The sequence below is a fragment of the Nannospalax galili genome, unplaced genomic scaffold (assembly GCF_000622305.1).
Source record: "Nannospalax galili isolate Female #2095 unplaced genomic scaffold, S.galili_v1.0 scaffold107, whole genome shotgun sequence".
In the NCBI taxonomy this organism is placed as follows: domain Eukaryota; kingdom Metazoa; phylum Chordata; class Mammalia; order Rodentia; family Spalacidae; genus Nannospalax; species Nannospalax galili.
In genome coordinates this window covers 2,646,006-2,673,565 of record NW_008358490.1, presented here as the reverse complement: position 1 = coordinate 2,673,565, position 27,560 = coordinate 2,646,006, and the positions used below count along the sequence as shown (strand labels likewise).

At 49.2% G+C, this 27,560-nt stretch overlaps 1 protein-coding gene across 3 annotated transcripts; it reads right to left on the bottom strand.

The window, feature by feature from the left end:
* Positions 1-817: 817 nt before the first annotated feature.
* Gpr68 (G protein-coupled receptor 68) lies at positions 818-26,292 on the bottom strand. 3 transcript variants are annotated; one of them, XM_008821739.1, is made up of 2 exons: positions 25,717-26,292; positions 818-3,467 (listed from the first exon to the last, which is right to left on the bottom strand). In XM_008821739.1, exon 2 carries the CDS (start codon positions 3,336-3,338, stop codon positions 2,241-2,243), a length of 1,098 nt encoding a protein of 365 aa, XP_008819961.1. In that variant the 5' UTR covers positions 3,339-3,467; positions 25,717-26,292; the 3' UTR covers positions 818-2,240. The 3 variants fall into 3 exon arrangements, with proteins under 3 accessions (XP_008819961.1, XP_008819959.1, XP_008819960.1); XM_008821737.1 differs by lacking the exon at positions 25,717-26,292 and adding an exon at positions 24,741-24,950; XM_008821738.3 differs by lacking the exon at positions 25,717-26,292 and adding an exon at positions 13,512-13,879.
* Positions 26,293-27,560: the final 1,268 nt, after the last annotated feature.

Below are 27,560 nucleotides of genomic sequence, written 5' to 3'. Positions count from 1 at the left end.
TCTCCCACTCTTTGGGCCAACCCACAGACCAGTGTGTATAAACAGGAAGATGAGCTTTTGTCTTACTAAGCAACTCTGGTGAATAAGAAAGGAATTTTAATGGCTTTTGCCACCTTCGGTCCAAACCAGTCCAAACGGACGTTTTCCCCCAGCCCTTCTTTCAGGAAAGTAAGTCTTAATCCCTAACAGTGTCCTTGCTTAGTCTGTTTGGAAGAAGGATCTAGTCTTCCATAACACTTCAGGACTCCAGGAGCCTGACCCACAGAGGGATTAAGTGGTCAAAATTAAATTTATATTTCAATAGGATGCAGTTAATCCTTAGTGATAAACATGGAGTTGAGAAGCTGCCCCAGCAGACAGAGTGTCAACAAACAAGGTGGGCATCCCCTAACATGAGCCAGACATGGAGGAAATCCGGAGAGAGATGAGTGCACTGGGCCCTTCTACTCAGAGGGCATGGTTTCCCTATGGGAGCAACTACCCAACAGGTACAAAGTCTCATGTGGACAAAGACAGAGGGAGTTGGAGTCGCCAAACTCCAGGGCTCATCAAAAGGGAAGTGGCCAAGCGAAGTCTCGGAGGATTTCCAACAACATGCTGACCAGATGCACTATACCTACCATGAGGTGAGAGAGAAGACCCTACTGCACTTGATGGCTTGGGCTTGAGCCCTTGCTGGGTAATCAAGGGCAAACCCCACAACTGTCCTGCATTTTCTTCAAGAAGGTCAACTCCTGGATCTTCCTGATTATTTTGGGTGTTTCAAGGACCCTCTGGATCCCCCTGGTGCCCCATAAGGACTACAGCATACTCTGTGTGATTGGTTACTTTATTTTCAGACTGAAGTTCGCTACATAAACTCACTGCACAGTCCAACACATGTACACTTGACATAAAAGAGAAATCAATACAAAAATACAACTCTCAATAGTAAAGGAAACTTCCTTCACCTTCTTCCAGTCCATGCCAATGGGAATGCCAGGGTTCCAGGTTAAAATAGGGGGAAATACTGTGGAACGAAGAGGCAAAGAGCAGTAAGTATCACCATTGCTCCATAAGGTCCTCGGCTGGGGTAGGTATGGGTCTTCCAGCTGTGTAAGACATTTCTACCACCTCTCCACCACAAGGACTATTCAAACGAGAATGGAGCGGAATTAACCCAGACCTGGGGGCCAAGACAGATGAGGATGCATGTGTTTTGTTAGTTTGGCTGTATCTGAGAACCCTGGGAAAAGGTCATGCTCCTGGGGCTGCTGGACACTCTCCAGTGTGTGGGGTACAGGGAGTGTGTACTGACAGCAGTCACATGACCCTAGCCTAGCATCAGCATCTTGACACACAGTTGTCATGGAGACCCTGGCATTCTCTCCTCTCTCTCCCTCCCTCTCTCTCCTTTTCTCCCTTTCCTCCTCTCCCACTCCCTCTTTTCCTTCCTCCCTCCTTCACGCTGTCCTTCCCTTCCTCTCTCCCTCTTCCCCTAGGCTTTCAGGTCTGGTCCCCTGGAGACACAGCTTCAGGACTGAGCCTCCATCCTTGAGCATCAGTATGACATTTTAAAAGACCTCCCCACTCCCGACATCTCCTTGGGGAGTCCTGGGGTTTGTTTGCCATCAACCCATGGGCTTGGGAAAATCTGCTTAACCCTTTCCTGTGAGAGTGGAGTATGTCTGGAACTGTGGCTTCTCCCCTGCCACCACTGTCCTGTTGTCCCCACCCCATACCAGGGCCCCAAACACCTCCCCACCTTCCTTTTCCAGTCTTCCCTTCCTGCCTCATAGAGTGGGGCTCAAGTGTCAATGTGTGTCCCACAGGACCACAACGCATTTGGGCAGGTATCATCTGTAACAACAGTGGCACTAGGAAGCCTTGCTGGGTGAACACCGGGTTCACCCCCGACTCCTGCCCTCTGTATCTTCACACTCCACACTTGGCAAGTTAGCTGCTTGTTGCTAACTTCCTGGAAGTGACAGTGCTCTGTTTCCCTCTCATTAGCAGCAGGGCAGCAGCAGGGACCACTCAGGATCTGACAGGGCTATTCATACACTCAGCAGAGTCACAGGGCTCAGCAAACTAGAGGAGGCTTCCAAGGGCAAGGGCCTGGCTGTAACCCATGCCCAACAACTCCTTCCTACAGAAAGAGATACCTGTACATGGCAAAGTGGGAGGCAGCCACCATACAAGCTCCAGACCATGAGGCCCATGGGTAAAAGGTTCCTTGCATCATACATGAATAACTCAGGCTAGGCCATCCCAACCACAGGGGACCCTCCCATTCCCAGAGAGTTAGGGCTCTGGAAGGTGGAGTGGAGCTTGGTTAACAACTCTGGCTCCTCACCCTGAGCCCCACTTTTCCCAGAGGCCTCGGGGGCACCCAAAGGATAAGCCTCCCTAGCCCTGCTGGTCCTGGAGCATGTGAGGAAGGCCAGGCAAGTTCCACGGAGGCGGGCCAGGTCCCTGTGAGTGGTCTCGCTGACAAAGCAGTACAGCACTGGGTCGGCAACACAGTTGAAGCTGGTGAGGAGGAGGGAGAAGTGGTAGATATTGAAGATGCTTTTAGCGAACTCACAGCTGGCTTCCCAGAGGCTGCGCACCAGCAGCAGCACGTGGTAAGGGAGAAAGCAGGCCAGGAAGATGACCACGGTACTGAGCACCAGCCGCTGGATCTGGTCCTTGCGGCTCTTCTGGGTGCCGTGGCTGCGGCGCACGGCCCGCAGAATGCCCTGGTAGGAGGCCAGCAGCAGGCAGATGGGGAAGAGAAAGCCCACCAGGAAGCGGTAGTAGTTGATGCCACGTTGCCAGGGCTGGATGGGGTAATGCTCGAAGCAGACGCGGTGCTGGTCCTCGTCCTCAATGACCTCTTTGTGCTTGAAGAAGTAGATGCTGGTCAGCAGCTCCTTGGCCCAGATGACCACACTGACACCCATGGCTGCCTTCAGGGTGCGGAACTGGTGGAAGCGGAAGGGGTGGGCCACTGCCAGGTAGCGGTCGATGGAGATGCAACAGAGGAAGCCCACGCTGATGTAGATGTTCTCATAGAGGAGGATGCCACACACCTGGCAGGACAGGTCACCGTGGGACCAGTTGTCATGCTGGAGTACATACTGCAGCCAGAAGGGGAGCGAGCAGATGTAGAATAGGTCTGCAATGGTCAGGTTACACAGGTAGACTCCCAGCTCATTCCGGGCCTTGATCTGCAGATAGCCAAAGTAAAGGGATAGGCAGTTGGCTGGGAAGCCCACCACCAGCACAGTGACGTAGACAACTGGGGCCAGCGTCTGGTGGATGGTGTGGTCGATGCTGCAGGTCAGTGAGGAGTTGTCTGTAGTGATGTTCCTCATCTTTGGGCCAGAAGGGGCCTCACCCCTTATGGGCTTGGGGACAGAACCAATCTCTCCATTGTCATCTTGTTTACAGAAGGTGACTCAAGCTCTCTCAAGATCTGAACATCACTGGTGGTAGGTGAGCCCCTACAAGACAAGGTGGAGAAGGCTTAAAACAATCACAGCTAACATTTATGTAATGCCTACTGTATGCCAGACACAATTCCACATGTTGTATTCATTTACAAAGTATGCCAGCCAACCAACTCCAGTGCAACTAGAATATTCGAATGAGATGTACCAAAACTCTGAGATGAAGCTTGCAGCTCCCATTTCTGGTGTCTTATTCATTCCCACTCTCTTATTTATTTTCTTGATCCCTTAGTTCAGCAAGGGTGGTCAGGAGACCTTAGAAGCAGGAGCCCAACCTGAACCTGGTTCTCCAAAGGCTTGAGGCGAGGACATTTCCACCTACAAGGTGAGGGCTCCACCATCTTGCCTACAGCAATAACAGTCTAATAATAGTCATGGGACTGTATTAATTAGATCTAACATTAATGCCACAGTTACTCCTGGGGGTTGCTCCGGACGGCATCAGAAGAGACATGCACTGGTCCATATCTTATGGGGCTTTGGCAGAAACAAAGGTAAAGTTTCTCATAGTTTCCTGTCTGGGTTTCTGGGTGTTCCTCAGTAATTACTACCTCTCTTCTCTCCTTTATGGAGCTTAGGGAAAGTTCTGGACTAGAGACCAAAAGACATGAGGGCTAGGCCAAGACACCACTGCTAGAGTTTATGAGTCACTCACCTTTTCAGATCAGTTTCCTTACCCAGAAATTGAGAATAGTAACAGCAGCCCTTGTGGGTCAGCATCAGGACCACATCATGGTGGATGTGAGAATGTACGGTAATGTTTGTCAGAGGCAAAGGGGGGAATCAAAGATGGGACACACCACCAAATTAGTGAGAAGTTCATGGTGCTGAAAATCTAACGAAGAGGACTTCAGACAAGTAAGTCTGAATGGGACAGAATAAAATGTTTCATTGCATGTGTAAGTGTACTTTTTTTCTAGTATATATATATATATTTTTTTTATTTGTTTTTCTTGAATTTTTGTGTTTTTCATACAGAACATCTCAAACCATCTTAATCATCTTTATACCTCTGTCCCCACTGGCACCCTCCCATAGTGCCCCCAACCCTCCCATAGCCCATATAGTCTGTCATCCCTGTTAAGGCCCACTGTGTCAAGTCAGTGTTCCCAAGATGTTTTCCAGTGCAAGTCCGTCCACTGAGGTCTAGTCAGCCTATCTAGAGTCCCTTGTTTTAGGAAGATCAGCTCTTCTTCACCTAGCAGCAATCAGTTGCCAATATTTCTTCAGATAAGATTGGGGTCTGCTGTTCATGTTCCCAGTTCTATGCTGGGTTTTTGTCTGCCTGAGTTTGCACGGGACTTGTGTATGCTGACACCATTGCCATAGAATCGTATGAGCAGGTTCCCAGGAGCTTGTAGGACTCTGTTTCCAAATGGTCATGCATCTCTTCCCTGGCTCTTTCAATCTTTCTGGCCCCTCTTCCTCGATGGTCCCTGGGCCTTGGGTGGGTGAAGTTTAATACAGGAGTCCTGTCCAAGGACCAGCATTCAGCAGACTCTTGATCTCTATGCTTTGGACATTTGTGACCTTTGGTGTTCCTGGCTTTCTACTGTATGAGGGAGCTTTATAAATTAACATATTAAAACAATAAATGTCTGAATTGTTCCTCTCTCCTCTTTAAACACACTTTGCTATGTAGCAAGACTGACATCAAATCACAAACCTCCTGCCTCAGTCTCCCCAGTACTGGGATGATGAGCATGTACCACCTGTTAGACTCAATTGGTATTTTTCAATCTCTTTTTGCAACTCACTCCTTGAAAGAGCCTTGATCCCTCTTAGGTATTTTATTTCCTAACTACCTCCTGATGAAAATTTAGTATCACAGGTCTCCTGCACATCTGTTTATGCATTGAGGTCACTTGAAGGTGACATGTCATTGTGAGTCTTCAGATTTTTTTCATTCTACCCCCAGCCAGGAACTGATTTTTGATTCACCTTGAGAATCTACAATCCAGCTGGTTACAGATTCTAAATTAAGCTGCTTTGTGGGACCTGCAGATCAATGATGTCCTTTGTGTTTGCTTCAGAGAACTGAACACTGAGCTGGACCCCATAGGGAAACCCCCAAGAAACCATGATCAAGTCTCATCAGACCCCAGGACTCCAATTCCCTGTAGCTCTCTCCAAAGCCAAGCCCTCCTCTCTACCCCAGCTCCACTGTCCTCTACTCCCTCCCTCCTGCCATTTCCTAATGTGACTCCTGCCTAGCCTTGAGACCACCAGCGTAGGGATGGGCAGAGGAGCTGACTCTGTGTACTGGGAAGGACTCAGAGAAACCTAGGCCCCCTTTCCAGTCCCAGGGTCCATGAGGATCAACATGGGAGTTTCTCTAAGTCTTACTCAGTCTCGTAGATAATTAAGCACAGTTGTCCCCCTGACTTGTGATTTGCACATCTGTGACCTCAGATACCCATGGTTCACTGTGGTCTACATAGTGAGTTCCAGGTCAGCTGGGGCTACAGGGTCTCCCTGTCTCAAAAAGACAAATAAATAAATAAAATAAAAGATGTCAAGAATATTTAATCTCAGTGAGTTTACATTCCAGCCAGTGAAAAAATAAATAAATAAATAAATAAATAAATAAATAAATAAAAAACCAATATTTTGAGAGTAAAACCATATTCACATAACTGTTATTATAGTATATTGTTATAATTTTTCTTTTACTATTATTCATATCTTCCTGTGTCTAATGTACAAATTAAACTATTGTAGGTATAGGTATGTGTCTGAGTTAGCATTAACTGCTGACTTGACACGGCCAAGAATCACCTAAAAAAAAAAAAAGAGTCTCATTTGAATAACTGTCTTTGTAAGGTTGGTCTGTGGACATATGAGAAATTGTCTTGATTATTTTATTTTATTTATTTATTTAGGTCTTTTTGAGACAGGGTCTCCCTGCAGCCTCTGCTGGCCTGGATTCGCTATGGAGACCAGGCTGGCCTCGAACTCACAGAGATCCTCCTGCCTCTGCTTCCCAAGTGCTGGGATCAAAGACGTGCTCCACCATGTCTGGCTTGTCTTGATTATTTTAATTGATGCACAAGGACCTATACTACTACGGGTAGCACCATCTCCTGGGCAAGTGGTGAGAACTCAGTGTAACAAGTTTGAGGCATCTGCTGTGGATTTTGGAATGTGTCTCCTTGGGATACGGTGGACCACTGTGCATTCACTTTTCCTGGATGAAAGGACCAAAATTTTTATGTGTTTCTAAAATGGGGAGGAGATGGGTCTGGTCCAGAGTTCGTTCTCTCTCTCTCTGGACTCCAACTCCCTCTAGCTCTCTCTAAAGCCCAGCCCCTCCCATGCCCTAGCTCTCCCTTCTTGCCTCCACCAATCTCTCCCAGGAGTACCCCAGACCTTTCCCATTCTCTGCCCCAGCTCTCCTCTCTGCTTTTATCTCTGCCTTCGCCCTAATCCTGCTACTTAGGCCACTGAGCATCATCCATGTGTCAGCTACCACCATCCTTCTGAGGAGCAGGCCAGATCGTCTCCTTGCTTTATACCCTCTGGGGCAGCTTCTCTCACACCTAGAATAAAACCCAAACACTCTTGCCAGACCCATTATACCCATGGTGCCAGATCCCTTGACCTTGCCTGCCATCCCACCTTGTGGTCACACAACCAGCTCTCTGTTCCTCAGTCCCTGCTCCTGGGTCCCGCCCAGCCCTTGCATCAGCTGCCCTCCTTCCTGAAGTTCTCCTCCCTATGTCCATCACCTACTCCCACCATAGCATCTGCTTCTCTGTCAGATCTCTGCTTAGATGTCACCTCCTCTAAAGCCTCCTGGTATCCCCCCTAAGCATGCCCTCCCATCCTATTTGATTGTTCCATAAGCTCCTCTGAGATGTTTCTTGTTTATCTATTTGTGTGCCTGTTGATGGTCAGCCTAACACAGAGATTTAAATTTCAACATGGCAGAGGTCTTGTCAACCTGCTCACTGATGTCTCCTCAGCAGTATGAACTATGTAGGGACATCTTGAATGAATAGGTGAGTGCCACTTCCCACTTTCCAGGTGGGGAAACTGAGATTCAGAAGGGGCTGTTGAGATGGCTCAGTAGGTAAAGGCACTTGCTGTCAAGCCCGACGAACTGAGTTCAGTTCCATGATCCACATGTTGTAAGGAGAGAACTGACTCCTGCAAACTGTCCTCCGACCTCTACACATGTACAGTAGTGTACACACATACACATACATGCACAGACACACACGCTCTCTCTAAATAAAACTGAAATTTTAAAAACTGTAAAGAGGACGGGGGTTGGAGAGATGGCTCAGTGGTTAAGAGCACTGACTGCTTTTGCAGAGGACCAGTGTTCAATTCCCAGCACCCACATGGTGGTTAACAAATAAAGGGTTTCATGAAATGCTTTCAAAGGTCTGTTTGAATTCTAAAATACCAGCCTTGCTATCTGACTCTTGGAGACTGTGGCCTGTCCCTGATTAACCCTTGGTCCATAGAAAGGATGAGTAGCTATTAAGTGTTCTGGACAATGATGTTAAAACACAACGTTCTTTGTAAAAATATGTGCTTTCCTGTCAAAGTAACTGCTGCTCTAAAATGAATTCTTCCTGGCTATATTAGTTCCTTTTCTTGTTGCTGTGATAAAATACCTGAAAGAAACAAGGAAGGATTAATTCCAAACATGATTCTGAGGATACAGTTCACCTTGGAGTCAGGCGCTGCTCCCAGCTGTAACAGGGAGAGGCTGAGGAGGCTGGTTATGCGGGCTTGACAGTCAAGCAACAGAGAGAGAGCTCTTCTGAGAGTTGGGTAGGACTTGAATCCATAAGACCCATCCCCAGAGATTCACTTCCTCCAGGCCCCACCTCCTAAAGGTTCCACAAGCTCCTGAATCAATGTCACCAGCTGGGGGGTGGTCAGGTGCTCAAGCATGTGAATCTGAGGCATACATGTCATGTCAAACTCAAGCCATAAGACTAGTCTAGAATTGAACCACATCTAGAATAAAGTCTTCCTCTCATATGATACCATGGGCTTTATTCTCACAGAGTGTGAAACAGCTACCGTTTCTGCAAATGAAGACACCAACACTGGTTAACTTACACAAAAAAAGGAATTGCTGTAACGATGCCAGGTGTCTAAAAAATTCCAGAAAGACTGGGAAATTAGCCTTGGACACAGGAACTCAGGTGCACGCAGCATAGTCAGACTCTTCCTACCAGAGGCAGAGCATCCTGGAGTGCTGGCCCCACCTGCATCAACCCTGGACACTCGCCACCATTCCTGAAGTCTCACTTCCATCCAGCCACTCAATCTATGACCACCTCTGGCCTTCTAATAGCCTTCTCATGAGTTCCAGAAGATCCAAGCTGTAGAACAAAGCCCTAATTGACTGAGCCTTCCTCAGAAGCCCAAACAGGGGCAGAATGGGAGGATTATTTTCTCCAACAAAAAACAGGTTAATGTGAGAAATGAGTGACAGATTTATTTAATCAAAGTTTGAATGGCATGAGCACCTGCAGAGATAGACTGAGAGACCCAGGGAAAAATCTGTGCTGCCTCCTCCCCTGTTTTGATGAAAAATGAACAGCTTTACAACAGGGTTGGGTAAAAAGTAAGACTGGGCTGGAAAAGCGGCTCACTGGGTAAAGATAAATGAAGACGGGAGTCTGTATCCCCAGAATCCACGTAAAATGCTGGGTGGGAGCAGCAGCCCACCTGTAATTCCAACCTCTGAAGGTAGAGACAAGGAACCCCCCATAGCAAGCTGGTTAGCAAGACTGGCCATAGGGGTGGGTTGTGTGTTTGGTTAGAAGATCCAGCCTCAATGAATACAGTGATAGAAGAGTGATTGAGGATTCCTGACATCAGCCTCAGGCCTCCACATGCACCACACACACACACACCCACACCCACACCCACCCACACACACACACACACACACACACACACACACGAAAATGGAAAAAGGAAAGGTAGAAAAAAAAAAGAAACACAGGTCAGGTTGTGGGCTTCCACAGAATAGAGCAGATGAAACCTCCTTGAAAACATGTCCTGTCAGGTCTGGGAAATTCCCTGACAGTCACCAGCCCCAAGTCTGTTGTTTACTAGTGGTGAACATACAGACATGTGAGGTGAGGTGGGGTGAGGATTTGTAGCTTCCTCTTTCCTAAGCCAGCAGTAAGTGATTTCTGGCAACCAAAGTCAGACATATTCAAGCCTGCAGAGCCAAGAAGCATTTACCACAGTTCGATAGAAGCACCTCCTACGTGCTTCATCTTAGAGCAAAAAGAACAGCAGTTCTTGAATTTGGGTGCATTGGGATCCCCTGGAGGTTTGTTAAGATATTGCAGAGCCTCACCCTGTAGGATTTCTGATCTGAGTGGGTCTGAGAAAGGGGCACCTGAGATTTTTACATCTCAAACAAGCTCTCAGGTGATGCAGAAACTACTGGGCTGCTGGGCCATGGGCCACACTCTGAATAGCAAGGCACCAGGAGAGTCTAGGTCTGGGGTTCAGATTCTGAGCATGCCTCCTTTTAATGAGGTCCTGAGACAGGGGAGCAGACACAGCTGGAAGGGGAGCTGAAGACCCAGCAGAACCTTGTAAGCAGAACATGAGCACAAGCCCTGGGCACTTCCAGACTGATTCTGCAGGTAGTGACTCCAGTAGCTTTCCAGAAGTGTGGCTGCCCCTTTCACTTGCAAAATGTTTTACCATTTCTAGAGTGTTCCATTCTGTACTCTGGTCCCACCTTCATAACATCCACATAACATAGCATCCATTATTGCTCACAAAGTAACTGGGGTCCAAAGGGTTGAAGCAGCTTGCCTGATAGATAAGCCCTTCCAGATTCTGTGGAATGAGTGTTCGTGGAACACGTACAATGTTCACAATGCCAGGCTATACACATGGGGACTTAGAGATAAAACAAGAGAGAGGACCCACCCCAAGGGAACCTCCAAGCCAAGTCAAGAACACCACATGCGTTGATTATTGCTACAAGAAGCAGTATCTGATGGCTCTGGGCATCTTCCTACACTTACTCAATGCTGGTTCACTCTTTTTATTCCATGCATACTTTCCATGATTCCAACCCCATTACACTCTGATGGCTCCCAGACCTCTCCCTGGGCTAAAGGTTTCATAAGAAACTCCTGCCACCTCAAAGGACATATTCAGTGAGGTCTGCACTGAGTCCAACATTTTCTCCCCTAATCTGTTATTAGAAGTGATGTCCCCATTTACCTAATTCTTCATGTTAGATGGATGGCCTTTGGCTTTCCTCCTTCATCCTCCTCTACAAGGATTTTTTACATTAAGTAAATTACTAATTTCTATACGTTTTTAACTCCTAAGTGTTTGAAAACATGCATCCTCTTTTCAGCTCTCGCATCAGTATCTTCTATTAGTTTGATCAAGACTTCCTTCCTGAGGTTGGAGAGTTGACTCAGCGGTTAAGAGCACTCATCATTCTTGCAGAGGACCAGGGCTTGATTCCCAGCATCCACATGGCAGCTAACAACCATTCATAACTCCAGTTCCAGGGGAATCTGACACCCTCTTCTGATCTCTGTGGCCACTGCATGACATGGGTGCACTTACATACATACAGGCAATACACTCACACGCATAAAATAAAAATAAATAGAATATTTTTAAAAACTTCCTTCCTAAAGTCAGTGTAATAGCCTCCAATTAAGCTTCCTGTCTCCCTCTCATAAAAGCCATCCTCCAAAACACCATTCTAACCAAGTCATACGCTGGCTACCAATCATCCACCCATCTACCTACCCAACCATCCATTTGTCTATCCACCCACCCATCCATCCATTCACTCATCCATCATCCATCCACTCACCCACACATTCATCCACTCATCCACCCACTCACACATCCACCCACCCATTCACTTATCCATCTGTCCACTCACCCACACATCTACTCATGCATCTATATATCCACCCATCCATATATATACTCAACCATCCATTCATCCATCCATCCATAGATCCACTCATCCATCTATCCATCCATTCATCCATCTACCATCCCTCCATCTTCCATACATTATTCCAAATATTCCTTCATAGAACAAATAGTCATTGCCTACCCATTATATGGAAGGCACTACACTCTATACCACCCCAAGGGTCAAGTTGCTTTTGGCTTCATGAAGAAAGGGATTGAGTAAATGAAGCAAGCTCATAAGAAGAGCATAGGATTTTGTGCAAGCTCTTTGGAAGTAACCTCATTCAGTGAGGAAAACCTTCCTGAGCAGTGACAGTCGGCAAGACCAAGCAAAACAGGAAGGTCTGTCTAAGCAGAGGGGTTTCCACCTGTGGAAAATGTGTGCATGGCATCAGATGCAACAGGGAGAAAATGAGTGCCTTTGGGGAACTAAAAACAGGTATGAGGTGGACATGGCCAGAGAGGAGACAAGAGGCTACAAGGAAGAAAACAGAAATAGGGGGAAATGGAGAGATTCTTCGGTGCTCGGTCCTTGAGACTCTCAAATTATTATAAAGGTTAGACAAAAAGGTAGGGGGAGAATGGGTGGGTTAGGTTGATGGGTGTGGGGGGTAGATGAAGCAACAGATGAGGGAATGGGTGGGTTGTGGATGAATGGGTGTGAAGGGAGGTGAGTGAGCAGGTAGATGAATGGGTAGACAGACTGATGGATGTGTTGATGTGTGAGGGGTAGGTGGGTAGGGAGACACAGTGGGAGTGAATGGGAGGATAGGCAGATGGGTGGGCGTTTTTAGGCTGAGTGATGAAGCAGTGAAGTCACTCATAGAAACAGGAAGGTGAGGGGGAGGCATCTCCAAGGCCTGGTCTCTGTTCTGGAGGCCTGAGCTGGACAGCAAGTCCTCATCACAGCCAGCTCTCCCTTCTACCACTTTGGAGGACAACAAGCCTCAAGGGGAAGCGATATCTTTCCAAGAGTGTCCCTTCTCTGTCTGAGATCCAGAAGAACCTTCACCCTCAAAAACAAAAACCATATTTGCCACAGAAGTGTTCTGCAGGTGGGAAAACTGATGGGATGGGAAAGCAGAGCCACGTCTGCTGAGAACCATCCCATCTCAAGACAGAACACTGGAGCCCAAAGATGAACCTGCCTGCTTGAGCCTCCACAGCTGGGATGTGGCAGGCCAGGCTTTAAACTCTGACTGGCCCTCACTTCCCTTTACACCCCTTTCTGACCACTGACCAAGATCGCTACTGAGCAAACGACTTCAGTCTCTGGCTTAGTTGAGCTCCAACCTTACAGATGTTACCCACAGGGGCCACAGGCTTTGTCCTGGCCTAACCTCCTATTCTTCGAGGGTGTTCCACCAAGCTGACCTACTGTGCACCCAGTCCATGATCTCCCACAGTGGAGGGGCACTAGGAATGGATGTGGGGCCCCAGAAATGGAAACAGCACTTTATCATCCAGCTAAGAAACAGAGAACTGCACTCAAAGTGACTCAACACCTAGAGGTAGATCTCGAGACTCATGCTGATCAGGAGAGAGGTCATCAAGGATTTTAATGACCAGGAGAAATTAAGCCCTAGCAGGAAGGAAGCACCTCTTTGACCAGAGCTGGCTCCAGGTGGGAGGCAGAGGAGATGGAGAGCTGGTTTTCTCCCGGCACATGAACATCTCCCCCCAGCACCCATTCTTCTGCGTGGTGCACTCCACACGTACTCAGACAGTTCCTCCTGGTGCCAGGGACTGCTCACAGCTTCAGCCCACAGAGCTGGGGGTTTCCTACATGCCTGCTTCCCTTCCCTGAGCTGGGCAACCATGCACGCACTTTACACAGGCTGTTTCCAGTCCTCAGAAGGCTCATTTCAGAGGAATATCCCCCGCCCCTGGGGAAGAGGCAGAAATTAGCTTTTCCCCTTAGTTTGCATTTTCCCCCAAATAGCCTCACTCCCACAGTGACAAAGACAATTGTGTCTCATTTCTAATGCCTTAAAAATAAAATCCACAAATCGTAACAAGGTACACACTTGACACTGACCCCACACACAGACATATGCACACACATGCATGTGAATTGAGAAACAAACATACCTTACTGCTTGCCATCCATGCTGAGATTTTTCTATTCTATTTCATTTTAAAAACAGGTCTACTAAATTGATTTCTGTCGCACAAGTGGGTTAGTTTGGAAACTATCCAGTCCTGTGCCTGTACTCCCTGGGTTTTCCTGGCCCCAGGAAGGCAGTGAAGTCTCTGTAACCAGTAGAGGGGCACTCAGGGAGCCAGCAATGATGTCCCAGCCTCAGTAGCTCTGGGAGTCAGGATCAAGGAAGCCCTTTGTGAGAGAACCTGACAGGAGTCAGCTCTGGCTCTGCCCACCGAGCTGGGCTCTACACTCAAACCTCAACCACAGCGCTCCTGTGGCGCTCAGCTGGGCAGAGCCTGGGTGACCCTGCAGCCACAAGAGTGCTCCCTCCCTGGATTCCCACAGAAGAACCTCCCAGCTAGAAAATCCCAGCTGGAGGCTACCCATTCCTGAGCTGAGACAGAATCATGTGAACTCCAATCTGGTGTCGGGCTGGGCAGTTGCCGAGGAACCACATGCCAGCGGGAGGATGAGGGTGGCGGATTGGATAGGCTCCCTCCACATTCTCCAACCTCCAGGCTTTCCACAAACTCCAGGCAGAGCAGCCCATAGCTGCCAACGTTAAAACATGAATTGAGGCAGGTACTCTGGGGGTGGAGGGTCTCAGGAAGAGTGGGATGCCCTAATTCTAGCTATCAAACCAGCCTCGAGCACCTGCTAGACACCAAAAGAAACAGAACATTGAATCCCTGTCCTGGAGTTTTCACCAGAGCCCCTCAGTTCTGCACTGTGGTCACTGACTTAGGGCAGACAGTGGCAACGATAAATTGGCAACAGGTAAGGACAGGGAAAGCAGAATGTTTGCACTCCTACTCTCAAACTGTTACTCTTTCTGTCAGCAGCCAACAACTGGGTTAGTGGGTTTCAGCCCTGACCACCTGCATAAGAATATATCCAAGAGCCTAAAACAAAACAAAACAAAACAGATGCCAGGTCCCACTTCAGGCTTAAATTGTGCCAGTATCAATGTTCTACAAAGTTCCATGGATGATGCTAAACTGAATGAGTAAATGGACCTGCTTCACAGACCCACAGGGCAGGGGTGTCAGAGTCAAGGCTCTGGGCAGGATAAGGATATGCGGCCCCTGAGCACAGGGCCCTGTCCATGAACTCTTCCTGTTCTCAGAAGCACTCGTGAAACCCTCCCATATCCACTAACCCACTGTACTGCACTGTACTGCAAGGTGTGGGAATTTGTAGTCCAGCCTTCATTTACAGGTGGGGAAACTTGGGCCCCAAGAGCCAGAGGCTCTGGACAGAACTTAGCTGCTAAAGGATGACTAAACTGTAACTGAAGCAAGCTGCTGAGGTCAGGAGACTTATTCTCTTGGCTTACTGACCTCCCTATAAGGCAGGCTCCTTGAAGTCCATCACAGGATACACCTGGGATCCAGGAAGTCCAAGGACACCACACATGGGGATCTGGGTGTGCATGAGTTCACCCTTCTATGGTGTGGTGTGTGGGATCTGTCTTCTCCAGAGAGCAAATTGCTACTAACTACTGTGTTAGTTGAGGGCCCTTCCAAGAAATGCCACCATATAACTGGCCTTTCAACTGTCACCTATGGTTAATTGCTACTTAGAAGTCTTAAGTTTCAGCAAGCCTGCCACTTGTTCCTGGGCAGCAGTCTGCTCTCAGACTCAGATGTTAGGCCTGAGGGGGAGAGGTGGACTTGACTTCGTTGAATGTCTTATGGTTGAGGGGAAAGTATAGGACTGACAGAGATTACCTGATTGCCCCCAGGTCCCACCTGGCCAAAGAGAGCCCTTCTGACTCTCTCTACAGGGCAGTCCAGCTGAACAGGACAGACAGATGCTGGTCATCTGTACCATCACGTGTACACATTCAGGGACCACTGATGGCACTGTGACCTCCCCAACCAGGACAACCAAGGACTAGGAAATGTTCTAGACCTCTGCTGGTGATACATGAATCTTCACTCAGAACAGGAGCCCCCCACCACCACACCGCCACACCCTGCAGCTACTCCCTGCCCACCAGGCCTTGGATATGGGACCCCTTAGCCCATGTCCTCTGAAATGTAGAGAAAACAGAGCCTTTGACCATTCTTTGGTGCTGGGGTTTTGTCTTGAATAGAGACATTATTCGGTGGCCTCATAGATCCTAGAGGCCCCATAGTCCCTGCTCTCTACAAACTTCTCCAAGGAAACCTACAATTATATAAAGGCAGAGAGCCTGAGATACACTAAGCATCAAAAGAAACACAGCCTCACCCCCATCTCCAGGCTCCTGCCCTTCAGCCAAAAAGCAGACACTGCCCAGAGCAGGTTAGGAAGATGAAGGGACTGAATGGGACCAGGCCTGCCACCTGCCTCACTATTCTCTCTCTCTCTCTCTCTCTCTCTCTCTCTCTCTCTCTCTCTCTCCTTCCCTCCCTCAAGTTTTTTGAGATGCAGTCTCTTTTTCTATTTATTATTTTTATTTTATGTATATGAGTGTGTTGAGTGTGTTGCCTGCATGTATGTGAGTGCACCCGTGTCATGCAATGCTGCGGAGGTCAGAAGAGGGCTTCGGATTCCCCTGGAACTGGAGTTAAGGACGGTTCATAGCTGTCATGTGGGTGCTGGGAATCGAACCCGGGTCCTCTGCAAGAGTAGTCAGTGCTCTTAACCGCTGAGCCACCTCTCCAGCCCCCGAGATGCAGTCTCTTTACATAACTCAGATGACCTGAAACTTGACTGTGTGACCCAGGCTGACTTTGAACTTATGATTCTGCTGCCTCGGCCTCTGGCGTGCTAGGATTATAGTCATGTATCAATACACCTGACTGAGTGTGTCTCTGTCTCTCCACTGCACCCCTTCCCCGGTCACAGTGATTGCAGTTGTGAAAGACCATGGACCCTGTTCTGGTTTGTTTCTTCACTGCTGTGACAGAATACTCTGACTACTACCAACTTGGGGAGGAAAGGGTTTATTCACCTTACAACTCCCAGGTCACAGTTCATCAGGGAGCCCAAGATAGGAACTCAGGGCAGGAACCTGGAAGCAGGAGCTGGAGCACAGGCCATGGAGGAACGTTGCTTACTGGCTTGCTCCCCTGGCCCCTGCTCAGCCTGCTTTCTTATGCAGCACAGGCCCACCTGCCCAGGGGTGGCACCATCCACAGTGGGCTGGGCCCTCCCACATCACTCATCAAGAAGATGTCCTCAGACATGGCCACAGGCCAGTCCAATAGAGGCAATTCCCCAATTGAGGCTCCCTCAACCCAGGTGTGTCAAATTGACACTAAAGCTATCCAGCACAGACCCAAAGGGGTGGTAGCCCCAGAAGGTTGGACTGAGCCCTGGCTGTCCCCTCATGCCCGGGTATAAACATCTGCTCCTGGGACATGTCTCTGAAGAGTTGCAAACTTTCCTCAGCTGCTCTGGAGGCTGCTGGCTGCCCCTTGTTTTGATACAGAAGTCTGCTGTACAGGGTCCTAGGCTACAACGCTTTCAGGTACCCACTGTCCCTCAACCCCCAAAGTTCCAGGTTGTTTGGGAAACAGCACAGAGAACCCTCAGGGTCTATACTGAGCTTGGTAGCTCCATGCAAGGCCTCCAGCACATGACAGTAAGGGTTAGGAACACAAGCTCTGACCCAGACCCAGAGGTCAAGTCTAGCACTCGCAATTCCTATGACCTTGAGAATCATATACCCTGATGACTAATAGACTTTGTGAAGGTCCAAAGACATGAGATTCAGCAAGTGGCTGGCATTTTGTTGGTCCTGGAAAAGAGCTAGTGAGATGATGATGACAATGATGATGATACTACCCTTGAGTTAGACGTTCCTGCCCCACAATCTGATTACCTTGACCAAGGCAGAGGATGGGAAGGCTAACTTTGGAAACAGTGATGGAGTAACTTGTTGGGGACCCCTGCTGTGTAAGGTAGCAGTCTCTCTATGTCCAGATAGCCCACGGGGCTTGGCGTTCATATGCAGAGACTCCTTTTATCAGCAGGGCACCGTCCCTCTCTCTTCCTGACTCATCTTTGAAGTAGCCGTCACAGAAACATGGCCTCTGGCTCTGAAACTGCCAGGTTCGCCTGTGTGATAATCAGGCAATGTCTGGCAGCCTGGCAGGAGCCCACCACCACATGTAAATAGGGCATCCTAAAAGCACCTATCCACTAAGGCTTTTGCCACTGCCCCCACAGTATAAATATCCTGGTTTCCCCTAATTAATCGGAGCTGAATCACTAAGACCTGGAGCCGAGATGAGTCACTGAATAAAGGAGCTGTACTGAGCTGAGTTCTGTGTCTTACTGCCTACCATCCAGGCTCGCCGGAGAGGGCTGTCTCTTCGTAAACACGACTCACGGAGACCCTGCTTTCGCCGTCCTGCACCTCCCCTCGTGACCTGGCAGCTGACGGATCTTGAACCCAGAGGGAGTGCACAGTAGATTGGGACGGAACCTGCCTGGGAGCGCAGCGATCAGTAGAGTCGCCAGGACCCAGTAGTCGCAGAGACCCACAGCAACACAGTGCGGGAGACCCACAGCAACACAGTGCGGGACACGCACGCACCCCAGCGGCCCGCGGGAGACCGGCCCGCGGGAGACCGGCGCCACGTCCATCAGCCGGTGCCCCGAGATCCCCGCGCACCCCATAGTAACTCCTATTCCTAGCAGGGATTTGAGGTACTCAAATTACTCCACCAATTTGAGGCTACTCAGGGTGTAGGCCTGAGGGACTCCAATGATGTAAGCAATGTTTATGTCTCCATTGCCTATGTGTTAGCTGGTACATGCTTATATCCAAGGAGTGTTGAAAAGGTCACCTGGACACCTGGTGAGCCACAGGCTCCAAAGGGCAAGGTATAGATTAAGGATGACTCTGCTGCAGGCATCAAGGTAGAGATGCCTCACTTCCCAAAGCACCCAATAATACATTCCTGGGAGACAGGGAAGAGCCCGGGACATCTCAGCATCCAGAACAGCCAATGTACTTCCTGAGCATGTGCTGTCAACAAGGGACCACCTGCTCTATTTTCAGTTTAAAAAATTATTGTGTGCGTGCATGGGCACATGAGCCACTGTGTGCATGTGTGCATGCGTAAAAGTCAGAGGACACCTCTGTGGAGTTGGTTCCCTCCTTCCACATTTACATAGGTTCTAGGACTTGAACTTAGGTCACTAAGCTTACACAGCAAGTCCCCTTACTCACTAAGCTATCTCACATGCTGTCTTAATCCTTGTATCAACCCTATGCAACAGGGCTTGTCCTTGCTAATTTATAGATGAGGGATGTGAGACTCAGAGACAGAAATCAACTTTCCCAGGACCACATGGCTAGTAAGTAGAGAAACTATGATTTGAACACAGGGTTGTTTGACTCCAAAGATAGGGCTCTAGGACACTGCTTTTATGGTCCTGTTGCAACTATAACAAAATGCCACAAAATTGAGTTACTTAAAAAAAAAAAAAAAGAAACCCACAAGTTTCTCCTCCTACAGTTCTAAGAGTCCAAAATGTGATGTGGTTCTTACTGGATTAAAATCAACCTGTCACAGGGCTGTATTCCTTTGGGAGGATGTAGGGGAAGTCTCCTGGTCTTTTCCAGCTTCTAGAAGCTTCCAGCATTCCTTGGCTGTGGACAACTCTCCATTCCCGGAGCCTTCAGTGCAGGACTGAGCCCTCCTCACATCGTATGACTGCTGCTCCTGTAAGCAGGTCTCTTTCCTGCCTTCTTTTTCTACTTTTAAGGATCCTTGTGACAAACTGGGCCCATCCAGATGGCACAGGATCAGTCTCCTTAGTTCCTTCTCTCTGTGACCTTAATTCCTCTTTGCAAAGGCAACACAGTCACAGGTCTTCAGATTAGGAACTGGATATCTTGGGTTCCAGAAAGGAAGACAGAGACCTAGACACTGCCCTCCATCCCCACCCCAATCAGTACAAGGTCTAGAGCCATGAAACCTAGTCAGATGGACCAGTCATCAATGTGTATCAAGGGCAGGTATGGTGGAGCCTCTGGGTGGGGGTGAGCTTTGGGCTGCTTCCTGAGAGCCAGAGGAAGGCTTTGAGCTGTGCCCCAGGGCCAAGGGTGGGCAATACTGGAGAGTGACGGGAGGGAGGAGGCCCCTCAGCCTCTCAGCACCCTACCTGCAGCCTAACCCTTTCCCAACCTCTGTTCCTTTTCCCCAAATGCCCCTTATATTCTTCTTCTCAGTGTTCAGAGTCACCCCCATCCCAAATTCTTCAAAGCACTGTTTCTCAGTTGATCCTGGGGTGTCTGCAGCAGTAGCCTCTGGGTACCCTGCCATGGACTCACAGACTTGGAATCTCTTAAGGACATGGGGAGATGGATTAGTAGTTAAGAGAACTTGTTGTGTAATCATGAGGACCACAGTTTGGATCCCACAACCCACGTAACAAGCCAGGCATCCACAATCGCCTATGTAAGAAATTTTTTAAAATGATCCATTATCAAAACAAAAGTGCCTGGAGGCCAGCTACAGATGAACAGAAAGCACCAAACCCCCTTCTAATGCCTGCAAGTCTAGTTATTCCCACCTAATTAGAAGTTTAGGGTAGAAAAGTGTTAACAGTCAAGCTTACCTAACAGCCTAAAGACTTGGCCAGGTCATGGTCTTTGTTGGGAAATAAACAGAAGTGGCAGATGACATGGATGATTGTACCCCCGATTACTCAGCCATTGAGGAAAAGGAGGAAGGGACCCACATTCAGGGTTATAAAAACTGTTCTGTGTGCTCAAGTGGTATGCTTGCCACATTAATCTGGATTAGTGCCTGACCCTGAAAGGTCATAAAATAAACTGCTTTTAGTATTCTGAGTCTCCAGTACTTGTTATTATGAGTGTGCATAGAGGTGTCTTTGTTCCTCAGCCTGTAACTCCAGCTCCAAGGGATCTGACACCCTCTCCAGGCTGTGTGTGTGTGTGTGTGTGTGTGTGCGCGCGAGCACAGAATCTTCTAGGCACAACGTTTGGAAGGCTGTGTTTTCAGCAATTCAGCACCAAGTTTCCTGGCCCAGCTGAGATGCCCACTCCTTTACACGGCCCTTCCTAAGTGCAGAGGGTAAGCTGATTTCTCCACCACTCCTACATTATCCATTCTGGGTCCTTTTCATCCTTCCCTAACCGATCTAAGACTAAAAGGTGAGCCCATTCTCTCATTATGACTATGAGAACTGCCCCAGGGCGCCTCACGTACAGATGAGGCAGTGCGTTCCAATGACACGTAAGTGTGGTGCAAGGGCACATGAGTACTTTTATGTCTTAAGCTACTGCCATGTGCAAGACCCTGGGTTTTTCACAGGCTGCATCCCTGTGGGGGAAACCCAGCTTTGCCACCTAGGGTCACACAGTTGGCAAGTGGCAGTGCTGGATTCAGGCTGAAGTCTGAGTCCAATATGTTTTAGTAACTGTCAGTGTCATTCATGGGAATGAGAATGATGATGTCTGACTTCCCGAATGTCCACATCCCCTTTATTTAGTTTGTGGTGCTGAGGACTGAACCCATAATCTGTGCGTGCTAGAACAGACTCTACCACTGAGCTGTATCTCCAGCTTCCCACCTCACCCTTTATACAGTGTGAGGAAGGAGGAACTGGGTCCGTTTTTTCTGTCAAGGAAAATGTACACCCACTATGTAAAGCTTTTGAGTACGTGTCTCTAAATTCCTTTCTTCCGCAGCCTGGCTGAAGACTGGTGTGGCTGAAAGTGAAGTCAGAAGCTAACAAACTGGAACAGACAGACAGACAGACAGACAGATGCGAATGAAGGAACAGGAAGAGGATAAGTTTTGACTCAAAATGTGTAGGTGGTTGGCCCTGGGTGAATATGCATCACAATAGAGGCCTGCAGCCCAGCCAGACACAGCAAGTCGAGAAGATCTGTGGTCTGCGAAGGTGGAAACTGAGCATCCTTCCTGTTTCAGGCCAGAGCAACCCCAGGCCTTGAGGTTGCTATGACAACCTAGGTCTGCCGCACCCTCCCCCCACCCAGAGAACTCCATCTCATCAATTAATAACCCAGTGACAACAGTCATCCAAGCACAGGCAGTAGACCTCTTGAAATCGAACATACTTCTCCAGGGACCTGAAAGTCACAAAGATGCTCACTGACCTTGGGACACATGCTAAAGTCTCTTTTCCCAAATTGCTCTTTCCCTAGCTTCTCCCTCTTGTTTTTGAAGGCATGAGATTGTCAGAGGTGAGGGACTGATGCCTCAGAGGTTCCCAGGAAACAGATGCTGGGAAACACCACCACGCAGGATGCCTGCTCCTTCAGCTCTGACTCTGACAGGACTAGAGATGCTGACTCTGTGATCACGTCCTTGGCATAGACATATGTCTTACTGCTGGTCCTCACCTGAAAGCAAGCTTTCATCTTTTCACAAGATGAGTTAACTCATGGAACCCAAAAGGAAGGAAAAAAGGGAGGGAGGGAGGCTGGAGATATGGCTTAATTGGTAGAAAGTTTGCCTGGCATACATGAAGTTCTGGGTTCGATCCCTAGCACTGCATAAAACCAGGCATGGTGTTACATGACTGTAGTCCCAACATTGGGAAGGTGATGGCAGGAGGCTCAGAAGTCTAAGGTTATCCTCAACTACATAGCTAGTTTGAGGCTAGCCTCACTAGTCCCTGGGTTGGGGGGATGAGAATAAATCATGTTATGGATCTGAGATGGTTGCAATCTACTTGACTGTCATCTGCGTCCATTCTGAATCTTCGTAGAATCTCTGTGATGACTTGAGCAAAAGCACTACTGTTCTGGTTTCTGAGTCTAGATAGCTCACACTTACTGCCTCTGAGGATAGTTGCTGTTGATACTTGAGAACCAGACTAAAGGAAGCTCACTAACCAAGACCAGGGTTGACAGACCCAGCTGAGCCTCCAGCTGATAGCTGGGACCAGCCTCCTGTCATACAAATGTGTGATCCAGCTCCAGGTGGGCCATGTAACTGATGCCCAAGCAAGGATCAGCTATCCTGCTAGGCCTGCCCAAACCAGAGGCCTTGAGCAACATAAACAAGCATTCTTCTGAGCTCATATCTTTTGTTTCTTTAAAGTGATAAAAATATTTTTATTAATTCTTTGAGAATTTCATACAATGTACTTTATCATATTTACTCCCCCCACTTCATCCACCCCCACCTCCCTACCCCCAAGAAAACCATAACCTTGTCTACCATCTTAGATTTGTGTCCTCTTTATATATATGTATACACACACATATATACATACTCACACTATATATATATGTGTGTATATATATATATATATATATATATCCCATCAAGTCCAATTTGTGCTGCCCATATACTCCTGGATGTGGGGTCATCCACTGATGGTCAACCTACCAGGGGCCACACCCTTAAGAAAACTGACTCTCCCCCCAAGAAGCCATCAACTGTCCACAGCTGAGCTCCTATCTTTATTAAAGTAGTTTCCTGTGGAGCAATTGCTAACAGGGACGTTAGTACTATTTTCTCCCAAATCACTTGAGGGTCTACCATGTACTGGGTTAATTTGCAAGATTATTTGTTTTTAATTTCTGTAGCAACTCTGTCAGGTGGGGATTATTATCTCTATTTCCCTGTATGACACAAAGACTCAGAAAAGGAAAGTACAGCGATCGAAGCCAGCCAGCTGAAATAGGAATTTAGATGCTAATACAAATTAGCATACTTGTGGCTGCTGCGGTGGTGGGTACATCTTTCTGATTTTGGTTCCTACTGAGTCTTCTCTCCCTACACTGTGCACTGCACCCAGAAGGTACAACACCCTCGCTAAAATAAGAATTCTCAAGAGCTGACACTTAGAGGCATGGCAAGGCTCTGAAGGTCAGAGCTTCACCTGCGTGATCTCATCACTGCACTAGGAAGTAGCTATAGTGGCAGGCCCAGTTCTCAGTAGGACATGCTAAGGCTTGAAATGAGGGCATCTGGACTGGGGATGTACCACAGTGTACAGCTTGTGCTTAGCATGCATGCAGCCTGTGGGGAGGGGCGGGGGAGAGGAGGAAGAAGAGGAGAAAGAGGAGGAGGGGGATGGCTTGCCCCAAATAATAGCTCTGACAAACAGAAGAGGTGGGGTTTGAATGAAACCATCTGGTTCTGGAACTGGGTGGGCAACTCAAAACAGTCTATACATAATGCCCTCTGGTCTCCTCCATCCAGCTCAGGGATTCTCCCTCTCTCCCTCATCTTTGTGTTGAGAGGTGGAGATGGAGGTGGAAGGAGGAGAAGGGAAGCAAACCATAACCTTATCTACCATCTTAGATTTGTGTCATCTCAAATGAGTCTAAGATGGGAAGGCAATGACTGCCGCATGTCACTTCACGGACTCTGGGGCTGATTAGGCAGCTCTGCCTGGTCAGGCCGCATTCCCCTTCTCTCACAGCAAGATAGGTTGAAAGCCAGCCCCTGTATACTGACTTCAAGACAGAGCACGTCCTCTCTGCCCAGTGCTGAGCCCAAGATTGCCTGCCTCTTTGGCCCTGGAGGCGCATTTGTCCATCCCTGCCCGTCTGTCCAGATGGAGGACCTGGGCCACCGCTTTCTCGCTGGGCCATTTGATTGCCGGGGGGGGAGGGTGTGAAGGGGCCCCTACCGACTGCCTGTGGGCCAGCTTTCCCCTCCCTGGGTGGAGGGTGGGGAGGTGGGGGCTACTTGGGGCTCAGTGTCTGATGTGTGCCCAGCACCCTCAGGAAGAAGGGCCACTGCAGATTAGGGACAGAAAAGGCCCCCAGTGCAATCTTTGGGTCATTGGAACTCAACTTGGGAAATGAAGGGTTAGCGGTCTTACACTTTTTTTTGCGGGCTAAGTAATTACCAGGTGGCCACGGAGCCAGCCGCGTAGGCGGCTGCTAAACCCAGTGGCGACCACAGACGGAGACACCCCACCCGGGAGAGGGACCCGGACAGACGCCGGGTGGCCTTGGCCACGATCAGTCCTGCGGGACCACGGCAGGCACAAGGTGCTGGCTGGGGGTGTGCCTGCGTCTGCCCAGAACACGCGTTTGCGCGTGGCCGCTCCTGCACCTGCCCGAGCCCCGCGCGCACACGCAGCAGCCGCGTACCCGAGCCCGCGCTCGGGGGAGGGCGCAGAACCGACCGGCGGCCGGAACCCAGGACCCAGTCTCGACCCCCCATGCGCTTCCCTCGACCCGTGGCGACAGCAAGGCTGGCGGGGACACGTACCTGCGAGGCCACAGTCTGGAACGCCGGACGCGGTTTCCTTGCGCGGTGCCCGCGCCCCGTTACTGCCGGCGTGCACGCGCCACCAGCGGAGGCCGGGGGACTCCCGCAGGCAGGACCCTTCCTCCTGGGCAGCCCAGGCCATGCTATGTGCGATTCATCCGGCTCCCAGCCCGGGTCGGGCACAGCCAGACCTGCCGGTCCACGCCCTGAAGTTCAACTAACCGCAGGCCACAGGCGAGGCGCTGCCGAAGGACCGAGGTGGCCAGAGCGCGCGCCGGTCCCGGAGGTGCGGCATCCACCCCCGCCCCCCGCCGCCAGCATCCCGACCTGAAGACTCCCTTCCTCCACGGAAGGCGTGGAGGGGGCCCGGCTGCAAAAGGACGAGGGACCCTATGCAGCCACAGGCATTCCCAAGGGTGCGGCGTGACAGTCATACCGGACCCCCCAGTGGAACCTGGAGGAGGGTGGACACAGTAGCCTTTCTACGTTCACCTCCACAGCACAGGCACATTAGTGGCCACCCAGTAAATGCGGTGGGTGTCGGTGGCCTGGGCCTTTCTCTACCTTGCCTGAACCCAGTCTGCCTTCTGCAGGGCCTCTGACTCTGCCTTCTGAGCCCCTGCCCTGGTGCACACACCTAAGGTCTGGATGCCAACTGCAGAAAGGGTGACCAGAAACCTCATGGATGACCTCTTATTGTTTTGTGGAGACATCAAGTAAACCTTAATGCCTCTGTCCCAAATAATTGCAGCAATAGTCACAGCTTGCATTTCTTGAGTGCACGTGTGCTCAACAATGTGAAATGTAATAACGTGTTTAATTCTCAGACTCTACGGGATAGATACTATTATTTCCCTGTTACACAGGGAGGAATGAGGCACTGAGAGGTCAAATAACTTACCCTGGGTCACCCAGCTATTGAATGGCGACGCTGACATTCATATTTGCATCCTGCCCCATGCCACCCTTACCTTACCTGTCCCCTAAGCATCCTGCTCTTTCCTAGTGGCATATCTTGACGCCTTTGCTTCTCATTTCCTGAATTCTCCCCGGATTCAAGACTCAAAAGTCACCTCTACTATGGAGACTTCTTGATTGCTTCAAGAAGTGTGGGCCTGAGGCCCCACTGTACTCCCTTGGAACCCTTCCCAGCATTCTTTGCACTACCTGCTGGCACCATTGGCATACAACTGCCTGCTTGGCCCTTGCTGTGGGCCCAGTGCCTTGTTCCCCCATTCCCGTTTATGACATGAATGTCTGGAACTGGTTGGTGGGGAATCTGCAAAGCTCTTGTGTGGCACAGATAGATGGCTAGGGTAGGGATGGAGAGCAAACAGAAATTCAGGCTGAGGAGGGACAGAAAGCAGCCATCTCAGCTGCCACCAAGCCATTTGGGTAGCCCAGAGCTGTGGGATGTGGCATCTAGGTAAGTCTGGACAGAAGTGGAGCTTGCAGAAAGGCACAGAAATACGGTATAAGGGGAAGAAGGGTTTGGTTTCCCTGCTGGTGCTGTCAGAGGTCACACCAGCCTCCTCCTTGGCTCCCTATGTAAAAGCCCTCCTTTTTACATCTTCACAAATGGCATTTTCCAGATTAACTATTCATGCCTGAAAATGTACACCTGCTTATTATTATTATTATTTTATCTGTATGAATGTATTGCCTGCATGTATGTAAGTGCATCCATGTCATGCCATGCCCCCAGAAGTCAGAGGAGGGTGTTGGATTCCTTGGAACTGGAGTAGGGTAGTTGTTAGCTGCCATGCGAGCACTGGGAATCAAACTCAGGTCCTCTGAAAGAGCAGCCAGTGCTCTTAACTGCTGAGCCACCTCTCCAGACCCATACATCTGCTTTTAAAAAGGTTTTGCTTTTGTGTTTCTGTGAGTGTAGTGTGTGATTATGTATGTGCATGCTCACACCTGTGCATATGGTTGTGCTTGCATGAGAGTGTGTTTGTGAGTACAAAGGCCAGAGATTGACATTAGGGGTCTTCCTCTAGTCGCTCCACCTGCTTTTTGGAACACAGCTCACCAGTTGGCTAGACTGGCTGGCCGGAGAGCGTTAAGGATTCTCTCTGGTCTCAGCAACACATACCGGCACAGCCAGCACTAGGTCACAGATGCATGTGACCATGCCAAGCTTTTTTCTTGGGTGGTGGGGATCCGAACTCAGGTTGTCATGCTTGCAGCACAGCAGGCACCTGACTGACTGCGCTATCTCCCCAGCCCCTGCATTTTCTTTTCAGTTGCCACACTGACTGTAGGTTAGACTTTGACTTTGACAGCCAGAGTGTCTAAATTTGAATTCCAGCTCTGCTTTTTACTGGCAGGGTGATCTTGGACCAATCTTTTAGCCACTCTGTGACCATTTCCTTGACTGTAAATAGGGGAGAATACTTGAGAGACTGACATGATTTCACCAGTTAAAGCAGGTGAAGCCCTCTCAGCAAATGCCAACGATCAACAGATGTCAGCTGCTATTTTTATACACTCCAAATATCCCTTTTCCTTCCTTTTTCCCTTCCCTTCCCTCCTTGCCCCTCCCATTCCTTTCTTTTCCTTCTTTCCTTTTTGAGACAAGGTTTCACAAGTAATCCAAGCTTATCCTAGAACTTACGATCTTCCTGCCTTAAGCTTCCCAAGTGCTGGGATCCCAGGCCTGCACCACTGCACCTGATTTTTCCTTTTCCTTTGGATGTTTACTGTGTCTTTAGTGCTTATACCTGAGTCCTCACTGCAACAAGCAGTTTTAATCTCTCCATTTCACAGATCAGAAAGCTAGAGTGCTAAGAATTGCCTGTGGATGCTCAATTTCCAAGT